The sequence below is a fragment of the Sturnus vulgaris genome, chromosome 6, assembly GCF_052056855.1.
Source record: "Sturnus vulgaris isolate bStuVul1 chromosome 6, bStuVul1.hap1, whole genome shotgun sequence".
NCBI classification, from domain to species: domain Eukaryota; kingdom Metazoa; phylum Chordata; class Aves; order Passeriformes; family Sturnidae; genus Sturnus; species Sturnus vulgaris.
The window spans coordinates 9744219-9763623 of record NC_142248.1 but is presented as its reverse complement, the minus strand read 5'-3'; the positions used below and the strand labels follow the sequence as shown (position 1 = coordinate 9763623).

General features: G+C 42.1%; 1 protein-coding gene across 5 annotated transcripts in view; it reads right to left on the bottom strand.

Annotated features, from left to right (window-relative positions):
• The window catches only part of AMBRA1 (autophagy and beclin 1 regulator 1), a 128206-nt gene that overhangs the window by 3475 nt on the left and 105326 nt on the right, over nucleotides 1-19405 (bottom strand). For all 5 annotated transcript variants that reach the window (XM_088166884.1, XM_014881837.2, XM_088166885.1 and 2 more), the window contains 2 exons: nucleotides 8431-8523; nucleotides 6711-6904 (listed from right to left, as the gene is read on the bottom strand). In XM_088166884.1, coding sequence (XP_088023010.1) covers nucleotides 6711-6904; nucleotides 8431-8523 — 287 coding nt within the window. The remainder of the gene's footprint in view (nucleotides 1-6710; nucleotides 6905-8430; nucleotides 8524-19405) is intronic.

Below are 19405 nucleotides of genomic sequence, written 5' to 3'. Positions count from 1 at the left end.
GCTGTTGAAGAAATGACTGGACATGGCACTTAGTGGTCAAAGGTTGGACTTGATGTTCTCCAACCTAAATGATTGTATGATCATGTATCCAGTGTGAGAGCTAAGAAACTCAGCAAAGTCCACACCATGCCACTGCAGAGACGTCATGCAGTCAGTCAGTGACAGCTTATTCCCTTTTCTCATGGGCCCACTGGTACTTGCATCAAGCACTGCCAGCGTCCCCCACCACTGGATAAAGTTAATTTCATCCTCAATTAAGTCTGCTGACACACTGCCCTGCTGTAGATCTATTATGGACATTAAAGGCAAATTGAAATCTCACCAGTAGAGTAAGTTTTTGCTAGGAATGTAGTAAACCTGCTATATTCACTATACCTAACCCCCTTGATAGAGCATCAGTGGGATCACAGAGACACCTGTAACCACATGAGAATCTGCAGCATGGCCTTAGAGGAATGAGCAAGAATACCCCCTGGAAAGAGCCTGACCCACAACTCTAGCAGAGAAATCCTATTCAGGATGTGGCTGATGGATGAATTAGGATGTGGTTGATGTATGGACTAGGAACTTGGCTGACCAGTACAAAGACTGAGGACAGAGGCAGCTATTATACTGGAAGCTCCAGTGTGAAAAACATGCATGCCAAGGGATATTGAAACACTAATCATGAGCAGAACTAAGTGGAAGGTTTGAGAAGCATGGTTTTGGATTCAGTCATCACTTCCTTCTGAGGGCATAGTTGTACTTCATTACCAACCATCTGGCCAGGCTGGAGAGGAAGCTTAAGAAAGCCAAGATTTGCAGCCTGGCCTACAGACATGCCAGACAGTCCTATCTACACAAGTCCTGAAACAGCAAGTACTGTGCTCTTGATAGATCACTTACTATAAACCAGTCCAGTACAGAAGCACTGGAACAGCAAAACAGCAAGGACTCCCAGACAGCCAATGCTCCTCAGTGCTTCACTACAGCACTCCTTGCTCTTCCCTGCCCCTAAATTACCATATGCTATGGCTGAATTTCCAATTAAGGCATGTGCTTGCTTAGAGAACAGGCAAGGGCTGATGCCACAGCAGGAATCAGCAAGGCATGAGCCTTCAGATCCCAGAGCAATGTTGGAAATTCCCAGCCCATCAAGAGCCAGAAGTGAGGCTCACCATTCAAGCAGCCAACAAACACCTCTGCTTTGGGGACTGTCTTCCCCTTTTCCCTCTCTCAGGTTTCAATGATGACTTTGGCTGACTAGTTCAGAGCAAAGCTTGATGTGCCATTTGCCTTGAGCTGAGCTACAGCACATATTCACACACAGCCCATTTCTACTGCCTGGTGACTCCCACACACATTCTCTCATCAGGCTGCCAATGCAGACTACATTAGTACTCAGAGCAAGTGAAATAAGCTGACTTCCATTTGGTGAAGGTTCAGGGTGTGCACACAGGCACTTACCCAAAACAACAACAGTGCTGTAAAACCACATGTTTCATCTTGCTGCAGTGCTGTGCTCCTACAAATGTTTTCTACTGTAACCAAAGTGACCTTTCCAGAGGTCCAAACTCCCCCTGTCTATTCCAAACACAGAACAAAACATTACTCTTGAGAGCAATTATCCCAAAGACTAGGGCATTTCTGTCAATGTAGCTGACTGTCTCAACATTTAACTAAATATTCCCTAGCTAATGCATCTGCTTTTAAAAGTCCTCTGCTATGCTACTCCAAGACAAGAATTTGACACAGAAAACTATACAGACAAAACATCTTGCAAACGTTTGATGGAGTTGGGCATAAGGCAGGGTATTTCCACTTTTAAATGAAGTGGACATTGAAGTACTTATAGGGAGTACAACTTGTTTATCTCTGGGCATGGATGGCACACTCCTGATGAAATGCAAAGTCCACAGAAGCAAGGATCAGACCCCCCAGTATCTGTGCAATATACTGACATTGCTCTTGAATTTTCTTGTTTTCAACATTCCTCTTTCTAAAAACCAAGAAAAACCATGTTTGCAAACAAAGCTTCAAAATTAGAACTAACAGTAAGCACTGCAGAGATATCTAGGTCTTCAGAGAACATAAAATAATAGCTCTGAGGTGTGAGCTGACCCACTAATTCAGATGCTCAAAGATAAAAATATCAGCATTTTTACATTAATTCATCCCTTGCATAAGAATAGAAAAGGGAAGGACACACCACAGTATAACCAGCTATGAATAATCATATCTCCCTTAATGCCACAAGAAATACTACTAGTTACTTTTTTTTCCAACCAAGCCCAGAAACATGTTCAAACTTCCTTTCTGAGGTAGTTAATCCAAACAACTCCATAGAATTCAGAAAAGATACAACTGCTTTAACTTGTAAAAATTTTCTTATTAATGTCTCACCTTGGCTATTCATATGAGTGAAACTTACTTTTGTAATGAGAGTTTAAAAGTAGCCCACATAATTTAATCCCAAGAGACCCAAGTACTTGGAGTAGATCACGCTGTAAAGGCTTGCACAGTACATACTTCTAGAACCTAAGTCTGTTTTTTTAGGTAGTGGTTTGCAGAGGATTTTAAAGAGAAAGCAAAATTTGCAGTTCTATAGGACATATGACGCAGATTTTACAGATGGACAGGCAGATGAAAGGCTAAGGGATCTACCCACGTTTCTACTTGGAGAATGAGATAGATCTGGAAGCTGATCCCTGGTGTCCCAGTTCCCATTTCCACACTAATTGCACAAAAGTCACATCACATCTGACAACAGCATTGCAAGAACGTGTTCAGCTAACATAAAACAACATGTTTCTTCTTGTTAGCATTCATGAGGCTCGGCTGGGGACAGAGTATTCCTGCCCAAGCAGCCCCTCGACACATGTTCCTAATGTCTCAGATTAAATAAGTTACATCACATGCAGGCACACTGATTGCTTCTAAGTGCTCCTTAGGCATCCTCAGGATACTTGGCTTATATCAGGAAAGTTTTGCTTGTATGTGCTGTCTTTTCACTACCAGTAGTTTGAACAGACAGAATCTCACAAACTCAAGCCTTCTTTTACAACCCTCTTTCCTCTCAAATGTATCTGCTGCAACCTCTGAAAGCAGTTCGAACTAATGGAAATTTGTACTGGCTGGTGACAAACACTTCTACCCAACAAGTTAAAAACTGTATATGGCATGACAGTAGTCAATATGTTGCTCCTCCAATCACAGGCAAAGGAGCAATCCACTGACAGCAGATATTCTGATGGCTACAAGTTCAGTAACTCATAACATGTGCCTACTTGCACAACAAGCACTGGGATAGCTACCTGAATTTTAAGCCCCAAAGACAATGTAGATGATATGAAATCAGATGACAATAGCTTTTCAGTTATTTGTTGTTTTTTTTTTTTTCTCTTTAACAACTGGATTATCTGAAAAATGCATTGATATACTCTCAACAGCCAGGGGACAGCATGGGCCCACTATCAAACAAGTGTCCTGCAGCTCTGCAGAGGTCCCTCTCCCTCAGCCTGCAGCAGCTTTGACACAATTGCAGACCCTGCATTAATGCCCCTTTCACTACACTCCAAAGATCCAACAGCCTGAACAAGTGGCAGCCATGGCCTGACCCAGTCTGGACTGGGAATTATGATTTCTAAAGGTTAAAGCTTTGGGCCATTAAATCTCATTAGGAATTTTTGTTGGGTTTTAAGTGAGATTCAATTTACCAGCTGAATGCAGATCCCACTCCCACCATGCCTGCCTATTTGCAAGGAAAACATAGTATAACGCCCAACAGATTGTTTCTAATTAAGGGTGCCTCAAAGTTACAACTCTATCACTATTTCCACTATGTCTGTCAGCTTAAAAGAAAATAGGAGGCAGCTCAAACACTGTTTTAAGCATTACTTGGTACCTCTCCTAGTTTTCTCTCAACTCTAACTACCTTTCCTTTATGTGTGGCGTGGGAGCAGAGTTCACAAGTCCATTATTAACTGCTGCAAAACAGAAAGATTCAGACGTTAGAGGGATTCACTTCTAACAAAGTCATCATATACTCATTCCTCCAAAGGAGGTAGAAAGATAATCAGAGCAGCAAAGTCCCCGCAGAGCTTTGCATGAGAAAAGGAAACTATTTATACCCGCACAGAACTTAATTAGATTTCTGATGCAATTCTGCATTTTTTTTTTTTTTTTTTGTACAGTAAGCACATATCTGCAAGAAATGCCCTAAGCCAGAATTCCCCACAACAGCAGGGCTGACAGAACAGATGACAGAAACTCACTCTCAGGGTAGCATTAGCCTTTCTTTTTCTTTTTTTTTTTTTTAACATATAAAGGATTTGGTTTTTTTTCAGTTATCAGTCGGTTGGTTGGTTGGGGCTTTTTTACCCCTCATGCAGGGTGATAACTAAACCACTTTCCTTTACATCACTCAGAATCAAACTTGATTTATCCATTCTGCTGCCGATAATGCTGCTAAGCCTTTACATAGTGATTTCCATCTTCAAAGCCCCATACAAAACACTAATTAATCTCCATAGCCCCTGGTGTGCTGTAGTATGGGAAGACTTATTGCCATTTGGTAGATGATTAATAATTCGCCCTGGGTCACACCCCGAGTTACTGGTAGCATTTTTTTTTTTCCTTTTTGCCCCTGACATCTGGATCATGCTATTAGGAAACACAATTTCTCTTCCAACAGACAGAGTTACAGTATTACAGTAGGCAAATTAGCCATCAGAAAAGCACCACAGCACCTAATCTTGCTGGCTGGAGCACACTGGACGTACATCACAAGAGTTGATGATGCTGGGAAAACAGCTGGCTTACCATCACAAGCAGCCAGCAATGCTCATGTGTAATGTGAGGCACAAAGACACAGATGAATCAGACCACTGCTGCCACAAGTACCTGCTTCATGTTAGGTCTTTGTGCTATTTTTCTCTCATGGATTACTACTGATTTTTTTGATCCTTCATGCTCCTGACCATTACCATCTTCCCAGTTTCCTGTTCCAAGTTACTCTTGAGCCGTTACGCTGGAATTTCCACTGAGGATGCAACTGGCATAGGAACTGATCAACAACAGGATAAAGCATCTGGGCTCATCTCTGGTGCATGTGTTTAAACTGCAGTAACTCCTTTGTTCTACAGACCCTAATATAGGTGACAGGAGTGTGACAGCCCATTTTGCAGCTGTGGCCATTTGAAAGGGGACATATGGTAAGTCAATGTCTGAGATGGAAATTGCACCAGATGTGGAACTTTCTGATCTTCTTCCAAGCAAGAAAGGGAGATAAAGAGAAGTACTGGTCCTAAGCTTGTTATTTACACTCCTTTTCTTCCAAATGTTACAAGTTTTGCTTCTTTGTAAAGATATCCTGCCAAGGCACTGGTAAAGAACAGCCCTTTCCCCATCTCATTAACAGTCTAGTTAAAACCCATGATCTAGATCTGGAAATTGAAAGGTTAGAAATAACAAGATAAAGAAACTATCAGATGGTTGCAGAACAGGAGAGAGAAGCAGTGTTGGAGAACTCTCCTGGTTTAACAGACTCCCAAAGCCTGCACGGCCTAGATGCAAGAAGGTCCCACACTGTACCATGTTCTCAGTCTGTGTAGCCCATTCAGTGGAAGAACCAGTTCCCATGAGTTCAGCATTTGTCCAGACTGTCTGTGCTCCAGTCTTATTCACACGCCCTCAATTGTACTAACCTTCCAGAGAGGTTAATCTCAGCTCTGCTGAGATAAGCAGACGGAAACCCCAGTGGGCAGGAATTTCCCACTTAACTTTGTACAGAAGAGCTGAGATCAGAGAAACACAAAGCCATATCACACATGCTGGATACTACACAGCAGAAACTGTGGAAGAGTCACATACCAAAAAGTAACTTTCAGAGTGATAGAGAACAAGCAGGCATATAGGCACATGCAGGCATGTTGTGGGCTGCCTCCCAAAGCCAAGCAGGTTCATCATGAACCAAAACTTCAGAACTGTCTCCTCTTGTCTTTCCTATGTATATACTGCCAAATCCATACCCAGCCAAGCCTTCAGAGCTGAATGGAAGCAGAATGTTACAGTATTGAGACAAGAAGCCTGGATAAATCAACATGTTTTCGACAGACTAGAGACTTTATCATTATACAGGAAATGCACAGTAGCTGTTTCCACCTCCTTACATATTGCTAAGTTTTCCTGGACTGTTAACCATTAGAGACATTTTTGTATAGCTGAGCTGGGCACTCATCATGTACCCCACCAATCAAACTAAACAGAATCCTCTAAGCTGCTCTGTGAGAAGTGATTTACAATATCTTATTTTGTATCCAAATGTTGAGCTTGTGAAGCCTGCAGACTTTTTGCATAAGTTGGAGACCAAGCTGAACTCCTAACACAGAGGCAGAAAGGATAGCACTCAGCAGCTTGAAGCCTTACTAATGGTTAAGAGTTCAGGAGATGTGTGAGGAATGAAGGCAGTACAGTTGATTCTACAAAGACACAATGCTCTGGAGAAGAATTAATTTTTCTTCCTCAAAGCATGTAAAAAAGACAACTTTTCATATGGCCAGAGATTCACTCTCCTGATCATCTATGCCTGGCTACAGGCAATTAGGCAGGATAAATCTTTGCTGAAGAGATAAAAGGAGTATCCAAATGCACTGACAGGATGTGGAACATATGTGGAAACTCCTAAATCACCAGGTAAGCTCGATCAGATAAACCACTGATTGATCTCCTACCTTCACCAGTCCCTGCAGAGGTGGATTCCTGCTCCTGTACCTCCCTCTCTGTCTGAGTCTCGGCATTCTGCAGCTGAGGTGCCAAAGTCTGGGTACCCTGTGATGTCACAGAGGTGGGGGGATTTCGGGGTTGTAGGCCTATGGCATTCATCAGGCCCATGTCCCTGTCTGTCCTCCATGTAGCTCTGCTGGTTCTGAAAAGAGAGAAAAACAAGTAAGACCAGGATCACTGGAGGCAACATGCCCAAGCAAGACTGAAACATGAATGTGAGGCCCTTCTTGCCTCCACTCCAACCAGGCACCTGCTTGCTACTATGAGGATGGGGATGAAAGGAATTGTGACCTCCACTTATTTCCAAACACTGGTCTCTTGAGTTTTAGGCCAACAGAGTCTTACAGTCCACTCACCCTTCCATAGAAGCAGCGTGTCTTACAGGCACGGAGAGATATCCCTGCAGCATCATTAAGCCTGCAGAACTGTCTTGGAGTCACTTCGTTGAGGAGGCAGCACAATGTGCAGTGCAGAAGCACAAACACACACAAACCCTCCTGCACTGCACGGCAGTTTTAACTCCCATGGATGTAGCCTGTGTCCCTTCCCTCCTCTGCACTTCCTAGTTTGTCAGCATCACACACGAATGCACTCCAGCAGGCATTTCTGCCCATTCCAGTCAGACAAGAGAAATCCTGTGTTCTCAAAAGCAAACAACAGGAACCACCTCAAGGCTCATTAGCTTCTCAGACTCAAACAGCTGAAGTGTACAATGCTACAGCTGAATCTTGACAATGCCACTACACTCTTTTCTAAACTGACCTCTAAGTGCTGGGAATCATAAAGAGATTCAAGGAAAGACTGCCTCCTTTACAATCTTTTTTTAATAAGGCTTTGAAACCTGCTACACTTTTTTGCTCTCTTTGAGCTAGTTCATTCTGGACCAGTATTTCTGCCTTCAAGCTGCCATTATACCAGACTGAGTATGCACTGTCAAAAACTTAAGTAGTGGCACTATCCACTCATAGAGAAGAGTAAAGAATCTCTAGTGCTTATTTTTCACCCACAATCACACCAAGGCTGTAGGGCAGCCCAGACATTTACCTTGTAAACAAGCTTACAACCTCTTTGGTATGCTGAAGCTCACAACTCAGAAACACAACTGTCACCCTCTTGCTAGGAACAGCTGGCTTATGGAGAAATACTTGTAACTATGGCAAGAAGCAATGGACTGCAGCATCACCCTTGTGTTTAGAACAACAACATGTACATCACTGGTCAGACTGAAACAGCCAATGTGGACATCAGGGGATTTAGCTTTATTTTTAGAGTTTAGTTTATTGCTGAGAAACAACTGTCCCATGACCAGCAATTAAAAAGATGAAGATCAGTCATCAGGTCAGCACCATAGATTTGCCCTTTTCTCTCTAAACTCCCCTGTTCATCAATTAGCCTCCAAAGGCCATTTGCTTTACACGGTGTTTTTGACACATCAAGCCCCACATGCTGTTACTGGGGCCCTGAATGACACATGTACTTTACTATCACTGGCACTTCTGGGCACTTGCTGGAAGAAGGCCAGGTGACCCAACTAGGCAATGTCAAAGGGGGAGAAAATTGCATATTTAAAGCTGCCAGTGGTAAGGGAACAAAGAAGTGATGTTGTCAGATCTAAGAAAAACAGTAGAAAGGGTCAGGCCTCTCTAACCCAACACCCAGGAGACTCACCCAGGCCGCTCAGTATTCCTGCTGCTGGAATGCACAGTGAAGACGTTCTCATTCAGCTGGTCCCAGTGGTACTCAACTCCAGAGTTTAAAGCCCTTAAAATGCCAAAGAAGGAAAAAATATTAGCAAGACAGGACACTGTTCAAGCCAGCACACATTACATCCCCACAACATGAAGAATAGTGTTTATTCCTTCCCTACAGAAACTGCAGATCTAGCTCAGTTCACATTTTCATTAAAAGGGCTCATCACAATAAACCACCTTGCAAACACAGAGTGCTGTATTACCAGATTACTCTGGAATATTCCATTCATATCAATTCAATATTAGCACCAAGACATAGCAACAGGAGCAGAGAGATTTTCAGGAAATGAAGACATACAACTGTGTGTATAAAATCAGGTTACCCTAACTCCAAGTAACCAAACAAAGAAGGCTAATTGTCCCTGTGGTGTTTGCAAGCACTTCATGCACTAGGTAGTAGTCAGTAAGACACTGCTCTTATTCAGCATTTAATTTGTTTGCAAATGATTCTCATTCTACCTATAAGTAACCTTTATACATCCCTCTCACTGACAGCCACTGTGGAGCAAGGACAGACGTAAAGGACGTTTTAACAGGACTCCACAGAAGAGCTTGTACTGCATCAACAGCATGTGTGTCTGAAAAGTCCAAACTTGAATTTTACATCTAATGCTACTAAGTATAATGAAACAGCCAACACTCTGGAAACCTCTCACAGAGCATTTCCCCAAAAGATACATCAAGTCAGGGCTTACTGCTCATAGGAACAGACAAGGTTATCAACCATTGCTGAAGACAACAGGCAATCACAGAAATGAAACCACCATAATGCTGCAAATACACATCCCACCAAGAAGAAGGCGAGAGCAAATCCAGCTTATTCTGTGCCATACAGAAATGTCACAGGATGGGCACTCACTATGCAGTCCAAGGCAGCACAGAGATCTCCCATCTACTGCTGTGTTCCACCTTCAGAAGCACTCTGGGCTGCGTTACCATGCCACACCATGCTGACAACTCATATGAGCTGGCCTGGGAGGATGAAATGGTGCTGTGTACCACCACATGGCTGCTGGACTGAACACACATGATGGTGCTGGGAGGAGAGGTAGCAGTTCTGTGCAGTGGTCACAGCAAAGCAAGTGGGGGGAAAAAACCCAAACCAACAAAATAAAGCCTGTGTAGACACAAGGGAACTGTGTCTGAAGATCTGGACTTCCATCACCCTGCAGACAGTCTCAGAACTAGGGGTAGTCCCATAATCTGAAGGAATCAGGGCAAATAGTTGATACCTGGTTATGGCCCCAGTACAAATGAGATGTTTTATGTACATATAAACCTGTTGTCCCTGTAAAGAGATGCCTCAGCAGAACTGGCAAGAACCGCAGCTTAGAGGATGCTGCAGGTCAGACATGCTGCAATGGGAAAGCAGTATGTACTGGAGGCCTGGGGCTAGGCTGCCAGGACTACAGCACCTCAGGTTAGGACCCAGGGTGAGAGATGAACAGAACTAGATCAACAGAATCACACGTGGAGGCTACAAGAAGTAACTAGACATTGCTTTTTTATTTTTTGTGCTGAGCTAGTCCTGTGCTGTCTTATACCCCACGAAAGCAGTTGCCAGTGAGACGTCGATTTACAAAGGGTTCTGAGTTTAAGGACAGATAGGAACTTGTCACTAAAACTGTGCCAGTCCCTCTGGCTGCTCCATCTCCTGCCCAATATACTGGCTGAGGCTTAGCTGTCACACTTTGCTGTCTGTGAAGCAGCACAGTCCCTGGGCAAGGGAGACTTTCTGACCTCGTAGTCAAAATTTCCATAAAAAGTTTAGTGTGCTGGGTATCTACAGCTATTACACAACAGAGCTACGCTGACCCATGCTCTTCTCCCTCTTCTTCCACATGTTTTCATGCTTCCCAAAGAACAGCCATGGTCTCCCACAGCTATGTACATGATTGGTGTTCCTCGCCAATATGTGCCTTACTTGTCTGTGCCAGCTTACCAGCTCCCAAGACAAGAAACTAGAAGATCACAAAGCTTCCCCCAGGCCAAGATGGGAGCTGACAATACTGTATTTCCTCTCTTCCCACAAACACTGTGTTCCTGTACTACACAGAAAATCCACCTCCCACAAACACACTTCTTTGAGTGGATCAATTTCACTTTTACTAAAGCATCATGGTACCAAGCTGAGATGCAGTACATCAGATGAAAAGCTCCTGGCCTTGCTCCTACCTATCCTGCAGGGTCTCACTACTGCACAGTTGGGTTGTTGGATAGCAAAGTCTACCCTAACTCCATGCCATCAATTTGCACATGGTGAAATCAACAGGATTAAATTTAATGCATAACTTTTCATGTTGGTTTTAAACACTATCATTTATCAACCGAGTTTCACTGCCAGCATCCTATTAGCTATTCCTTTACTCCAGAGAATGAAGGGCTTTGCCTTCCTTCCCTAGAAGGAGGACCTGTAGCAGAAGGTGCCACTGCTCCAGCTGCTGACTCTAGGAACACTGATATCAGGCTTAAGCCATGGTCACTACACTTGGCCACGATGGGAGTTCAACATTCTCAGCATCACTTTAACTTGGCTTTTTAGTTTGGTCTAAGTGTGTCTCCCTGCTGGGCAAAAACAGCTGGCAGTCCCTTCAAGCATCTTCACTGCTACCTTTCAGCAGTGTCTTCCTTTGGCCAGCTACACAACTTACCCTTTCCCAACTCTACCTCTTGCAAAAGCTGCAAGGCCCTCAGCATCATCTTTTTTCTCTTTTGTATGCATCTGTGTATCTCTGAGCTGGAATCCACACTGGTCTCTTCACAGCCCTAAGATCAGTATCAAGATTGCTCCTGATTAGGTTTTCCAGCCTTTAGATGATTGATTGACCCTACAGAAGAGATGTTTCAGACTGCATCAAGATACAGTGAGGAAAACATACACCTCAACTTATCAGAGGGCACTGGTTGGGCACTACCTTTTATATGAAGATCATAATTCCTCTTCTTAATGAATCAAAATTTAATCAAAGAAATACTGATATCGTGTGGGCTAAATGTCAGTTTTAACATCATGCTTGCATTGGAAACTTGATCACATAATCACATCTTAAACCAACCTCAGTACACAACAAGATGTGTGACAACCACAATTACCTTGGTTTAAATCAGATTTTCAGTTAAGCTTAAGACTTGCTCTGGTTTAACCACACCTATTTAAAATAGTGCAATCTCCCTTTTCAGAAAGCCTAAAGGTTTTTTAGCTCCCATTGCAAAATACTGCTTGAATTTTGTAAATGAGCAGCCTTTCACAGTACGTTTCCCAGGAGATTTGCAAATCAAGGCCTGACGATTCATTCCAAAGAAGCAGAGCTTACATTGGAGAAATGAATATTTTTCAGGTAATGTAAGCATTTAACTTTTGCTTCATCAAACTCTAGACATAGAAATGCTAGAAGCACTTTACATTTTTCAAGGCATAAGGTAGAAGCTCTGTGTAGCATGGAGCCCCTTGGATGTGGATGCAGTAAAAAGGACATTTGTTGCCCAGGGCTTTAGGGTGAAAAATTGCAATTCTCCACACTGTGTCAGTCATGGACAGTGAAGTCCACTAGTCAAGTTCTTACTTTCTTCCCTTTTATGGCTGTCACTAAGCTCTCTAAGCCCTCCCTGGAAATTTCCATTAGCTTTGTTATATGCAGAGCTGCTCACAGCCTGGATTTCCCAGCAGGGATCTGTTCTAAGATGGACTTTTCCTTCATGCTTGTGTCCAGCTCACATTATTAACGAGCTTGGAGAGGATGAAGGGCATAGACTTGCAGGCTTTGCAGAAAGTCAAATAAGGATTCAGACTGGAGCCTGTTAAGTACCAAGAGCCAACAACTCAGCAAGCCTCTCCCTCTACATGGAGGTATTACCTACACAGCTCAGTTATGTCTCCAGGAAGAATATAGGACCAAGTATCAGGAATTAATGACAACATTATTAACAAATTAAAAGAGGGCTGAAACACAATTTACTGCATTTGCTTAACCAGTATTTGAAGGGTAAATTGACAAAGCACAGGTCAGCACAGACTCAAACATCTGGGTAACTCCCACAGCTGGCATATCCAAAACTGGGAGTTGAAGAGGAGCCGAGATTAGGATGAAAATTCCCCAACTCTACCATAACAATACAGCTCAGCAGCATGACAGCAAGACAAAACAATCCATAATTTGCAAGTAGTGTATGCATGTCCAGGAGGGTATAAATAGCACTTACTACCTTTTCACTTATATCAACAGGGGATGATTTAAGTGAAATCTGAAGAAGGCAACAGCAATGAGCAAATGCACTGCTCTCCTCCTTCAAATCCTGCCACATGGAAAGGCCCAACAGCAGCCCACTTGTTTGCTATAGTACTGAATTAAATTTTGATTACAACACTGCTGCCTGCATTCCCATCTAAAAATACCAGCACAACCTCATTACGAGAATGAAGACTGTGGCAAGCCCAACACAGAAAGGAAGATGCACAGTGATGCCATTGCAATACACCTGATTTTCATGCTGCCAAGTTTGCTTTCTCCACAAAAGAAAATACTCCTTAAAGCTGATTTCTCAAATATACTGTCCAGTATTCAAGATCGCTAAATGCAAGCATACAAAACCAGATTAGTTTACAAAGGATTTGAATTTACCGAGACATGCTTTCTTCCCTTTGTGTAAACTTTTCATTCTTAAGCCATTCATTTTATTCAAACTGTATCAAGGAAATGGAGTGAGCTACAAGAGAGCAAGGTGACACTATGCTAAGGAACAGAAATCTATTGTCCTGGTTTGGGAAGGAAGAAGCAGCACACAGTATCTCGTGCAGTGCAGTGCAATGCTGGCCAGATTCCAGATGCATCCTTGTCAGCAGCTCATTATCTCTTCTGCCAGAGTGGTGATGATCAGCACAGCAAGCCCTAGCTCCCATGATTAGCTAGGCAACGGTATTGTTAGTACAAGGCAAAGTTTGGCACTCCCAGCAGCTGCTTGGATAGGAAAACAATAATTTCTAACGCCCTACTTCATAAATATTTAGCTTTCTGTGCAGGCGATGAACCACGTGCAGAGACAAATCCAAGTGAAAACTGGCTGCAGTGCAAGCTGTATGGAACCAGCAAATAGGATTTCTGGAGTCATTCTGTGGGGCAGAAACTCCCTTTGACCAACAAGAGGTGGCAGCTTCATTGGCACCAGCCCACGTGTAACCAGCCAGGGGAAGGGCACAAGACTGAGTACAGGAATTCAAGGAACACAAGATCTGCAGTTTGTGATCGACAACCACAGATATTTAAATGACGGATGACATCATCCTGTTCATCACATTGAGATGAATGATGCATGTAAGAGCAGCCTCATTTTTACTCCTCACATTGATACAACCCACTAATTTTCCAGAATCCTGTAACTTTTGCCTGTGTGAAAACCAGCAACCATCCAGAAACATACCCTGACACCTACCTGAATTGTCCAAGGTGCTGCAGAAGCAGGACAGCAAGCAGCTTGGTGCAGCTGGTAGCTGTGTGCCTGCTTCAGGGAGGGTGCCAACTCAGCCTGGAACACTTTGTGAGACAACTGGTCCTGTTCATTTGATTGTGCAGCCCTGCCAGCTAGGTTAAATGTTGGGATTTTTGAAAATGCTGTATTCAAACTCACACCATTTATATAAGGTCAGCCTTATAAAGCTGGAGGCACCAGTAGCTAATTCAGTAGCTCTTCTGTCTCAACAATGTAAACGCATACAAGTTTGTTCTGCCTACCAGTGGACACCTAAAGCTGGATCCAGTTCATGATCTTGTACCCAGTGGATAAGCTTTAGATAGAAGGGGCACCCCTAACAGCCATCTCCCCTGAGCAAAATTTTGGTATCTCAGCTAAGGAAGAGAGCTAAGGCAGCTCAGAGAAGAGAGCATCAGTCAGCTAAGCTGGTAGGTACTTCAGAGAGAAAGAAAAAGGAGTGAAAGAAACAGAGATTAATACAATAAGAACTCAAACAGAATAGTCTCTTTTGATCCACAGGACCACTATAGCTAAAAACTAAATGATTTTCAGGAGTCAGCATTTGCAACCCACCAACAGATTGCATGTAAAAGATAAGCAGACTCATAAAATAATTTGAAATGGATGACACACCACCAGGAAGCATTAAGAGGAATTTGTCTTATATTCTATGGGAGAAGTCTTCAATTAAGAATCAGTCTTCCAACACATTCAACAGGAGTAACAAATAGAACTTAAGCACCAAGATAGTGACAGAGCAGAAAGAAAAGAGTTTAGTATGAAAATGTGGATGATTTTCTTGGGACTCAAGCACAAATATTGACGTTGAGAGTGCTGCTCTTAAGGAATGCAAGGCTGCACAGAAAATCCTATGTTGAGAATAAAGACAAGGAAAGTCCCTCTCAGACAGCCTTCATTCTGCCAAAACACCAGAACAGTTTTTAAAAGAGATTTTCCCAGATTTTTTTTTACACTACTGTTATGTAAACACACTGTGTTTACACGCAGTGTGACATAGGAAGTTGTAACTTGTATCATGTTTATGAGAAAAAGAGCACAGCACCCAGGCCAAATAGCCTGGAATAAACAAGGCAGAAATAGATCAAATAAAAATTTCCTGAATTTTCACTGGTTTTCTTCACACTCAATATTGCCAGTATGCTTTGTTACCTGGCTCCAACCACACCAAGCACCAGGCAGGGACACCTCTGGAAGGTAAATAAGAGATTCCAGAACACACAGGTTAAAGCTCTTCAAACAAGCACAATTCACCTTGATATTACCATACACCCGCTCTAAAGATAGATCGTGTGCTTAAGTCCTCTAAAAACCTAAAGGCTTGTTAATTGCTTAAAGTGATTACAGGCAGACTATACTCCAAATAAGCTTTGAACCCTCAGAATATCTTAGGCTGTTTATGATCTATCAGCTCTTCCAGTGGCTTAGACAATTTAGGATGTCAGGAGTCTTTGGAGGAGTGCAAATTGCCTATGCTTTCTAAGGCCTTAAAACATCTTAATCTGCTACTACTGATCAGAGTCAAAATCATTCTTTAGTCATATTTGAATTTTCATTACTGTTTTAGCAGAAACAAACATTGATGAAGCAGGCTTGTTTTGTAGATATTACACCAGCAAACGAAACCAACTAAAACTAAAATACATCTAGAATGGGAGAAAGCAACGTCAAAATAAATGTTTAAAATTAGCAAGCATAGAAAGTGCTTATTTTTAATGGAACATTGGAATGTGCACACACAAAGCTGCCAAGCTCCAGAACCAAGATCTTGGTTTGGTCAAATCTTAATGAGATCCACAGGGCAAGCAAAGTTTTATATTTTTAATCTTCAGCAGCTTTGAAATTATCCAACTGAAAAGTATTCTGTTTAGCATACAGGAGAAACTGTCTCCAAAAAAAAAGGAAAAAAAGAAAAAATCATCAAGAACCCCAAATTGCAATTATTACTCCAATTACTCACAGTCTGTAGACATGAAGTTAAGACCATTTGCAGAAGGATTTAAAATAAGGAAAGAAAATGAAAAAAAAATCGGTTGTTTTATTTGCTAGCTGGATTCATTAGCAGAGTCCTGCTGGAAAAAACAGGCACAAGGGACACCAAATAAAACTCCACAAATAATATAGATTAAAAACTGGAAAATTAAAGAAAATCTTATTGGAGAGCCAAGGAATTAAACAAGTGAACAAGGAAGATCTAGTATAGATCCGTGGAGAAAAGGTTATAAGACAGAGAACTTCTGCTGCAAGAGAGAGAAAAGACATTCTAAAAATAAATATGAGGAAATTGGTATTAGAATGAGAAAAGGTCTATTCGTTTGTGAGGCTAACGACAAAAATCAATGATGTTTCAGAGTGGACCAGATATTGAACTCTCGTCTCTGAAGTCTCCACTTATAAAATATCCAAGTGTACTTGTGCAATTAGGGAGCAAGAAATATGCCAGACATAGCAGCTAGTTGCATTCATTTAGAATTTTTTTTTCAAAGTTAACTTTTTTGAGTCATTCGCACCTGTTTTTTAACATGTTACAAAAAGAAAAGAGGAAATTACAAAAGGGCAAAAAAGTCAACTTAGTAGCATTCTTCAAAAAGCCATACTTAAAACTATTATTGTCTTTTAAGTGTAACTTTTATTCTTAAAGAGAGTAATATAACAAATAGAAAAAGAAGGTATATTGAAACAATGAAAGAGTGAGCCACATGCAGTAGGCAGTTAGTAAAATAATTGCTTGCATGAAATTGAACTGCTTTTGAAGACAGAATTAGAAAAAAGTACAGGAAGAAAAGGTGGCAGGTGTGATCTGAATAGATGTAAGTGAAGCATTTGGTAACTGTTTTTACAGCACATGGCTGTGCTCTTACAAAGAGTGCTACTGAAACTGAGAACCAGTTAGGACCTGCAGATGCCAGTGATGCAGTACACAAACTGGTAAATACCAGGCTACAATTTCTTAACATAGAGCTCTGTACCAAGTTCCCTTTCTCATGGTGGAAAATAAATGTCACTAAGTAGTCAGTGCTACAGTATATCTTGAAGAATTGGGTGAAGGAAATGAACTTGCTAATAACTAAAGACTTAGAGCAGCTTTCAAAATTTATCTTTAGGAATCACAGATATATTAAGTGGAATTTTATGAGGGCAACTTTCACTTAATGCCATCAGTCTTCCTGGATATCCCATTCACATACAAAAAGGGGAAAAGAATAAAAAACGGTATCAGAATGGAAATATTGTTTCAAGCCTCCACATTAGCACTCTAGTTCTGCAATTGCAATGATCAAGCCTCTTGGCACTGAGGTTACCTAGGCTTCCTTGCAGAATTTGGAAATAATTAATTTAGTTTTTTTCTTAGATGCATGAATAACTAAATCCAAATGTAGGCTTGCAGGATGCATCTATAGGGCAATATTGGCCATCTTTCCTCCTTTTCTGTTCTTTTATCAATCAAAAGCATCTTTTATCCTCATTTAGACAATTCAATGTATCTTGTGGTTAACAGGCAGCAGAAGTCCAGGGCATGCATTCATTTCCTTGTCAAAGACCCCGTGCAGATGCTGCCTTTCAAAAGGCCATTTGCAGGGAGGACTCAGACATAAATAGTATCTACATCTACCCCAGCTGTGAGAACATCCCCTACGCAGGGTTGCTAACATCCCTTGCTTACACATGAAGGAAGACAGCTCCTCCTTCTGTCTCCTTGTTTACTCCATCCTCCAGGAGCTGTTCTTAAGAGGCACAGGATGTAGCTTATGCTGCTGGGAGCATCATGGCTGGAGGCTGCAGAGCCTGAGGAATGGAGCCAGCCAGTGGCAAGATGTGCTGTGCCAGGCAGCTGCATAGATTACCATCTCTTTACCAACGCTGATAATTAGATGTAGACACACTGTCCCCATCAGTAGATGAGAGGATGTGCCATTCTCAGAGAAAAAAAAAAGACTGGCACAGACAGATAAATGCAATGATCGCTTTCCTTGCAAAGCATAGGAATTTATCATAAAGAGAATTTTCCTGGAATAATTTCATGTTAGAGGCAGATCACACTCCAAAGAATTAAAATATGCACACTGAATAGCACTAAATCAGTTTGAGACTCTCCACACCTACTTCCCAATGAGAGAAATCTAAGGAATGCTGCCTCTGAACCAGATGCATCTTCAGGGGTATATGAATTCCATTACCAGAGGCTCTAACTGCTGAAGAAATAGCTCCTCTCTTGTGGATGCCTGCATTAAAAAGCTAGCCTTAGACAAGGTGCTTCAAGAGCTTCAAGTTTTCTCAGAACAGTGAGGTTTCTGGATAGTATTTGCAAAAGAACATGAGCACTGAGCCCTTCCAGGGGCACAGGGGAGAGGACACTCAAGATGAAAAAACAAATAATTGATATTTGGATCCCTGCCTTTCTCCCATGGCAGTCCTCCACAAGCAAAGACAGCAAAGGGAAGCATGCAGTCTGCTCCTCACCACTTTTGGTCTCACCTGTTTATATTTCACAAGACAGTTCATGTTTGAGATGCCTCACCAGGGATGTTTCTGAAGGGGAAAGTTCTTGTTGGGATGTAACAGGATAGGTAAGGCTATGAGCATTAAGAATCAAACCCCTTTTTATTCAGTAGAGGTGTTTCTACCATATAAGACAGACATGAGGATTTCATTCCATGATGCAAACCCAAAGATTCAGAAACTGAATCCAACCTTGAAGTATGCAGAGTCAAGAAAGATGCACAAAACTGTACTGAAGATGTCAGTTACAAAGAATGTCAGGTAGAATGTAGCAAGGGAAAAACGTTCTTGGGGAGCAGACATGCAGAAAAGTCAGTGTGCACAGGACAACAGAGGAGTGGGGGGAATTCACACTGCTCTGTCTCACTTCCTGTGATAGACCTCCAGGCCACAGTTGAGTAGTACATAGTTCACTTCACTTCAGTTCCTAAACGGACCACACTACCTCAGCTGCTAAGCCTAAAGGGACTCCTGTTTATTCTGACATGGCTCTTCCACTGAATATCATTGTTACCAATTTAGTGTCTTGATTTAACTCAGTGGTCCCCACCCTTGAAAATATGGCAACCTCTGAGCCTTTCAATATCACACTTTTGGACTGAACACAAATTAATCTTAAATCCAAAAAGCATTACCACAGATTACCACATGTTAATGTGAAGCCATGTGCAAGCAGACAGCAGACTCATGATCTAACATGGATGCAAGTCTTCCAGTTTGCAACCTTGACAACAGTGTTGTAGTTGACAACTGCAAGACCCTTGTGAAAGAAAAAGGCTGTTACAACCTCATAAAGACTGCAACCTTTTTCCAAGCCACATCTGAGCCAACATTCTCTTATCAGCAGGATTTGCTTGTGAACCACAGACCTGAGTCCTCTTTCTTCAGCTCCAAGATTATAGACTTCT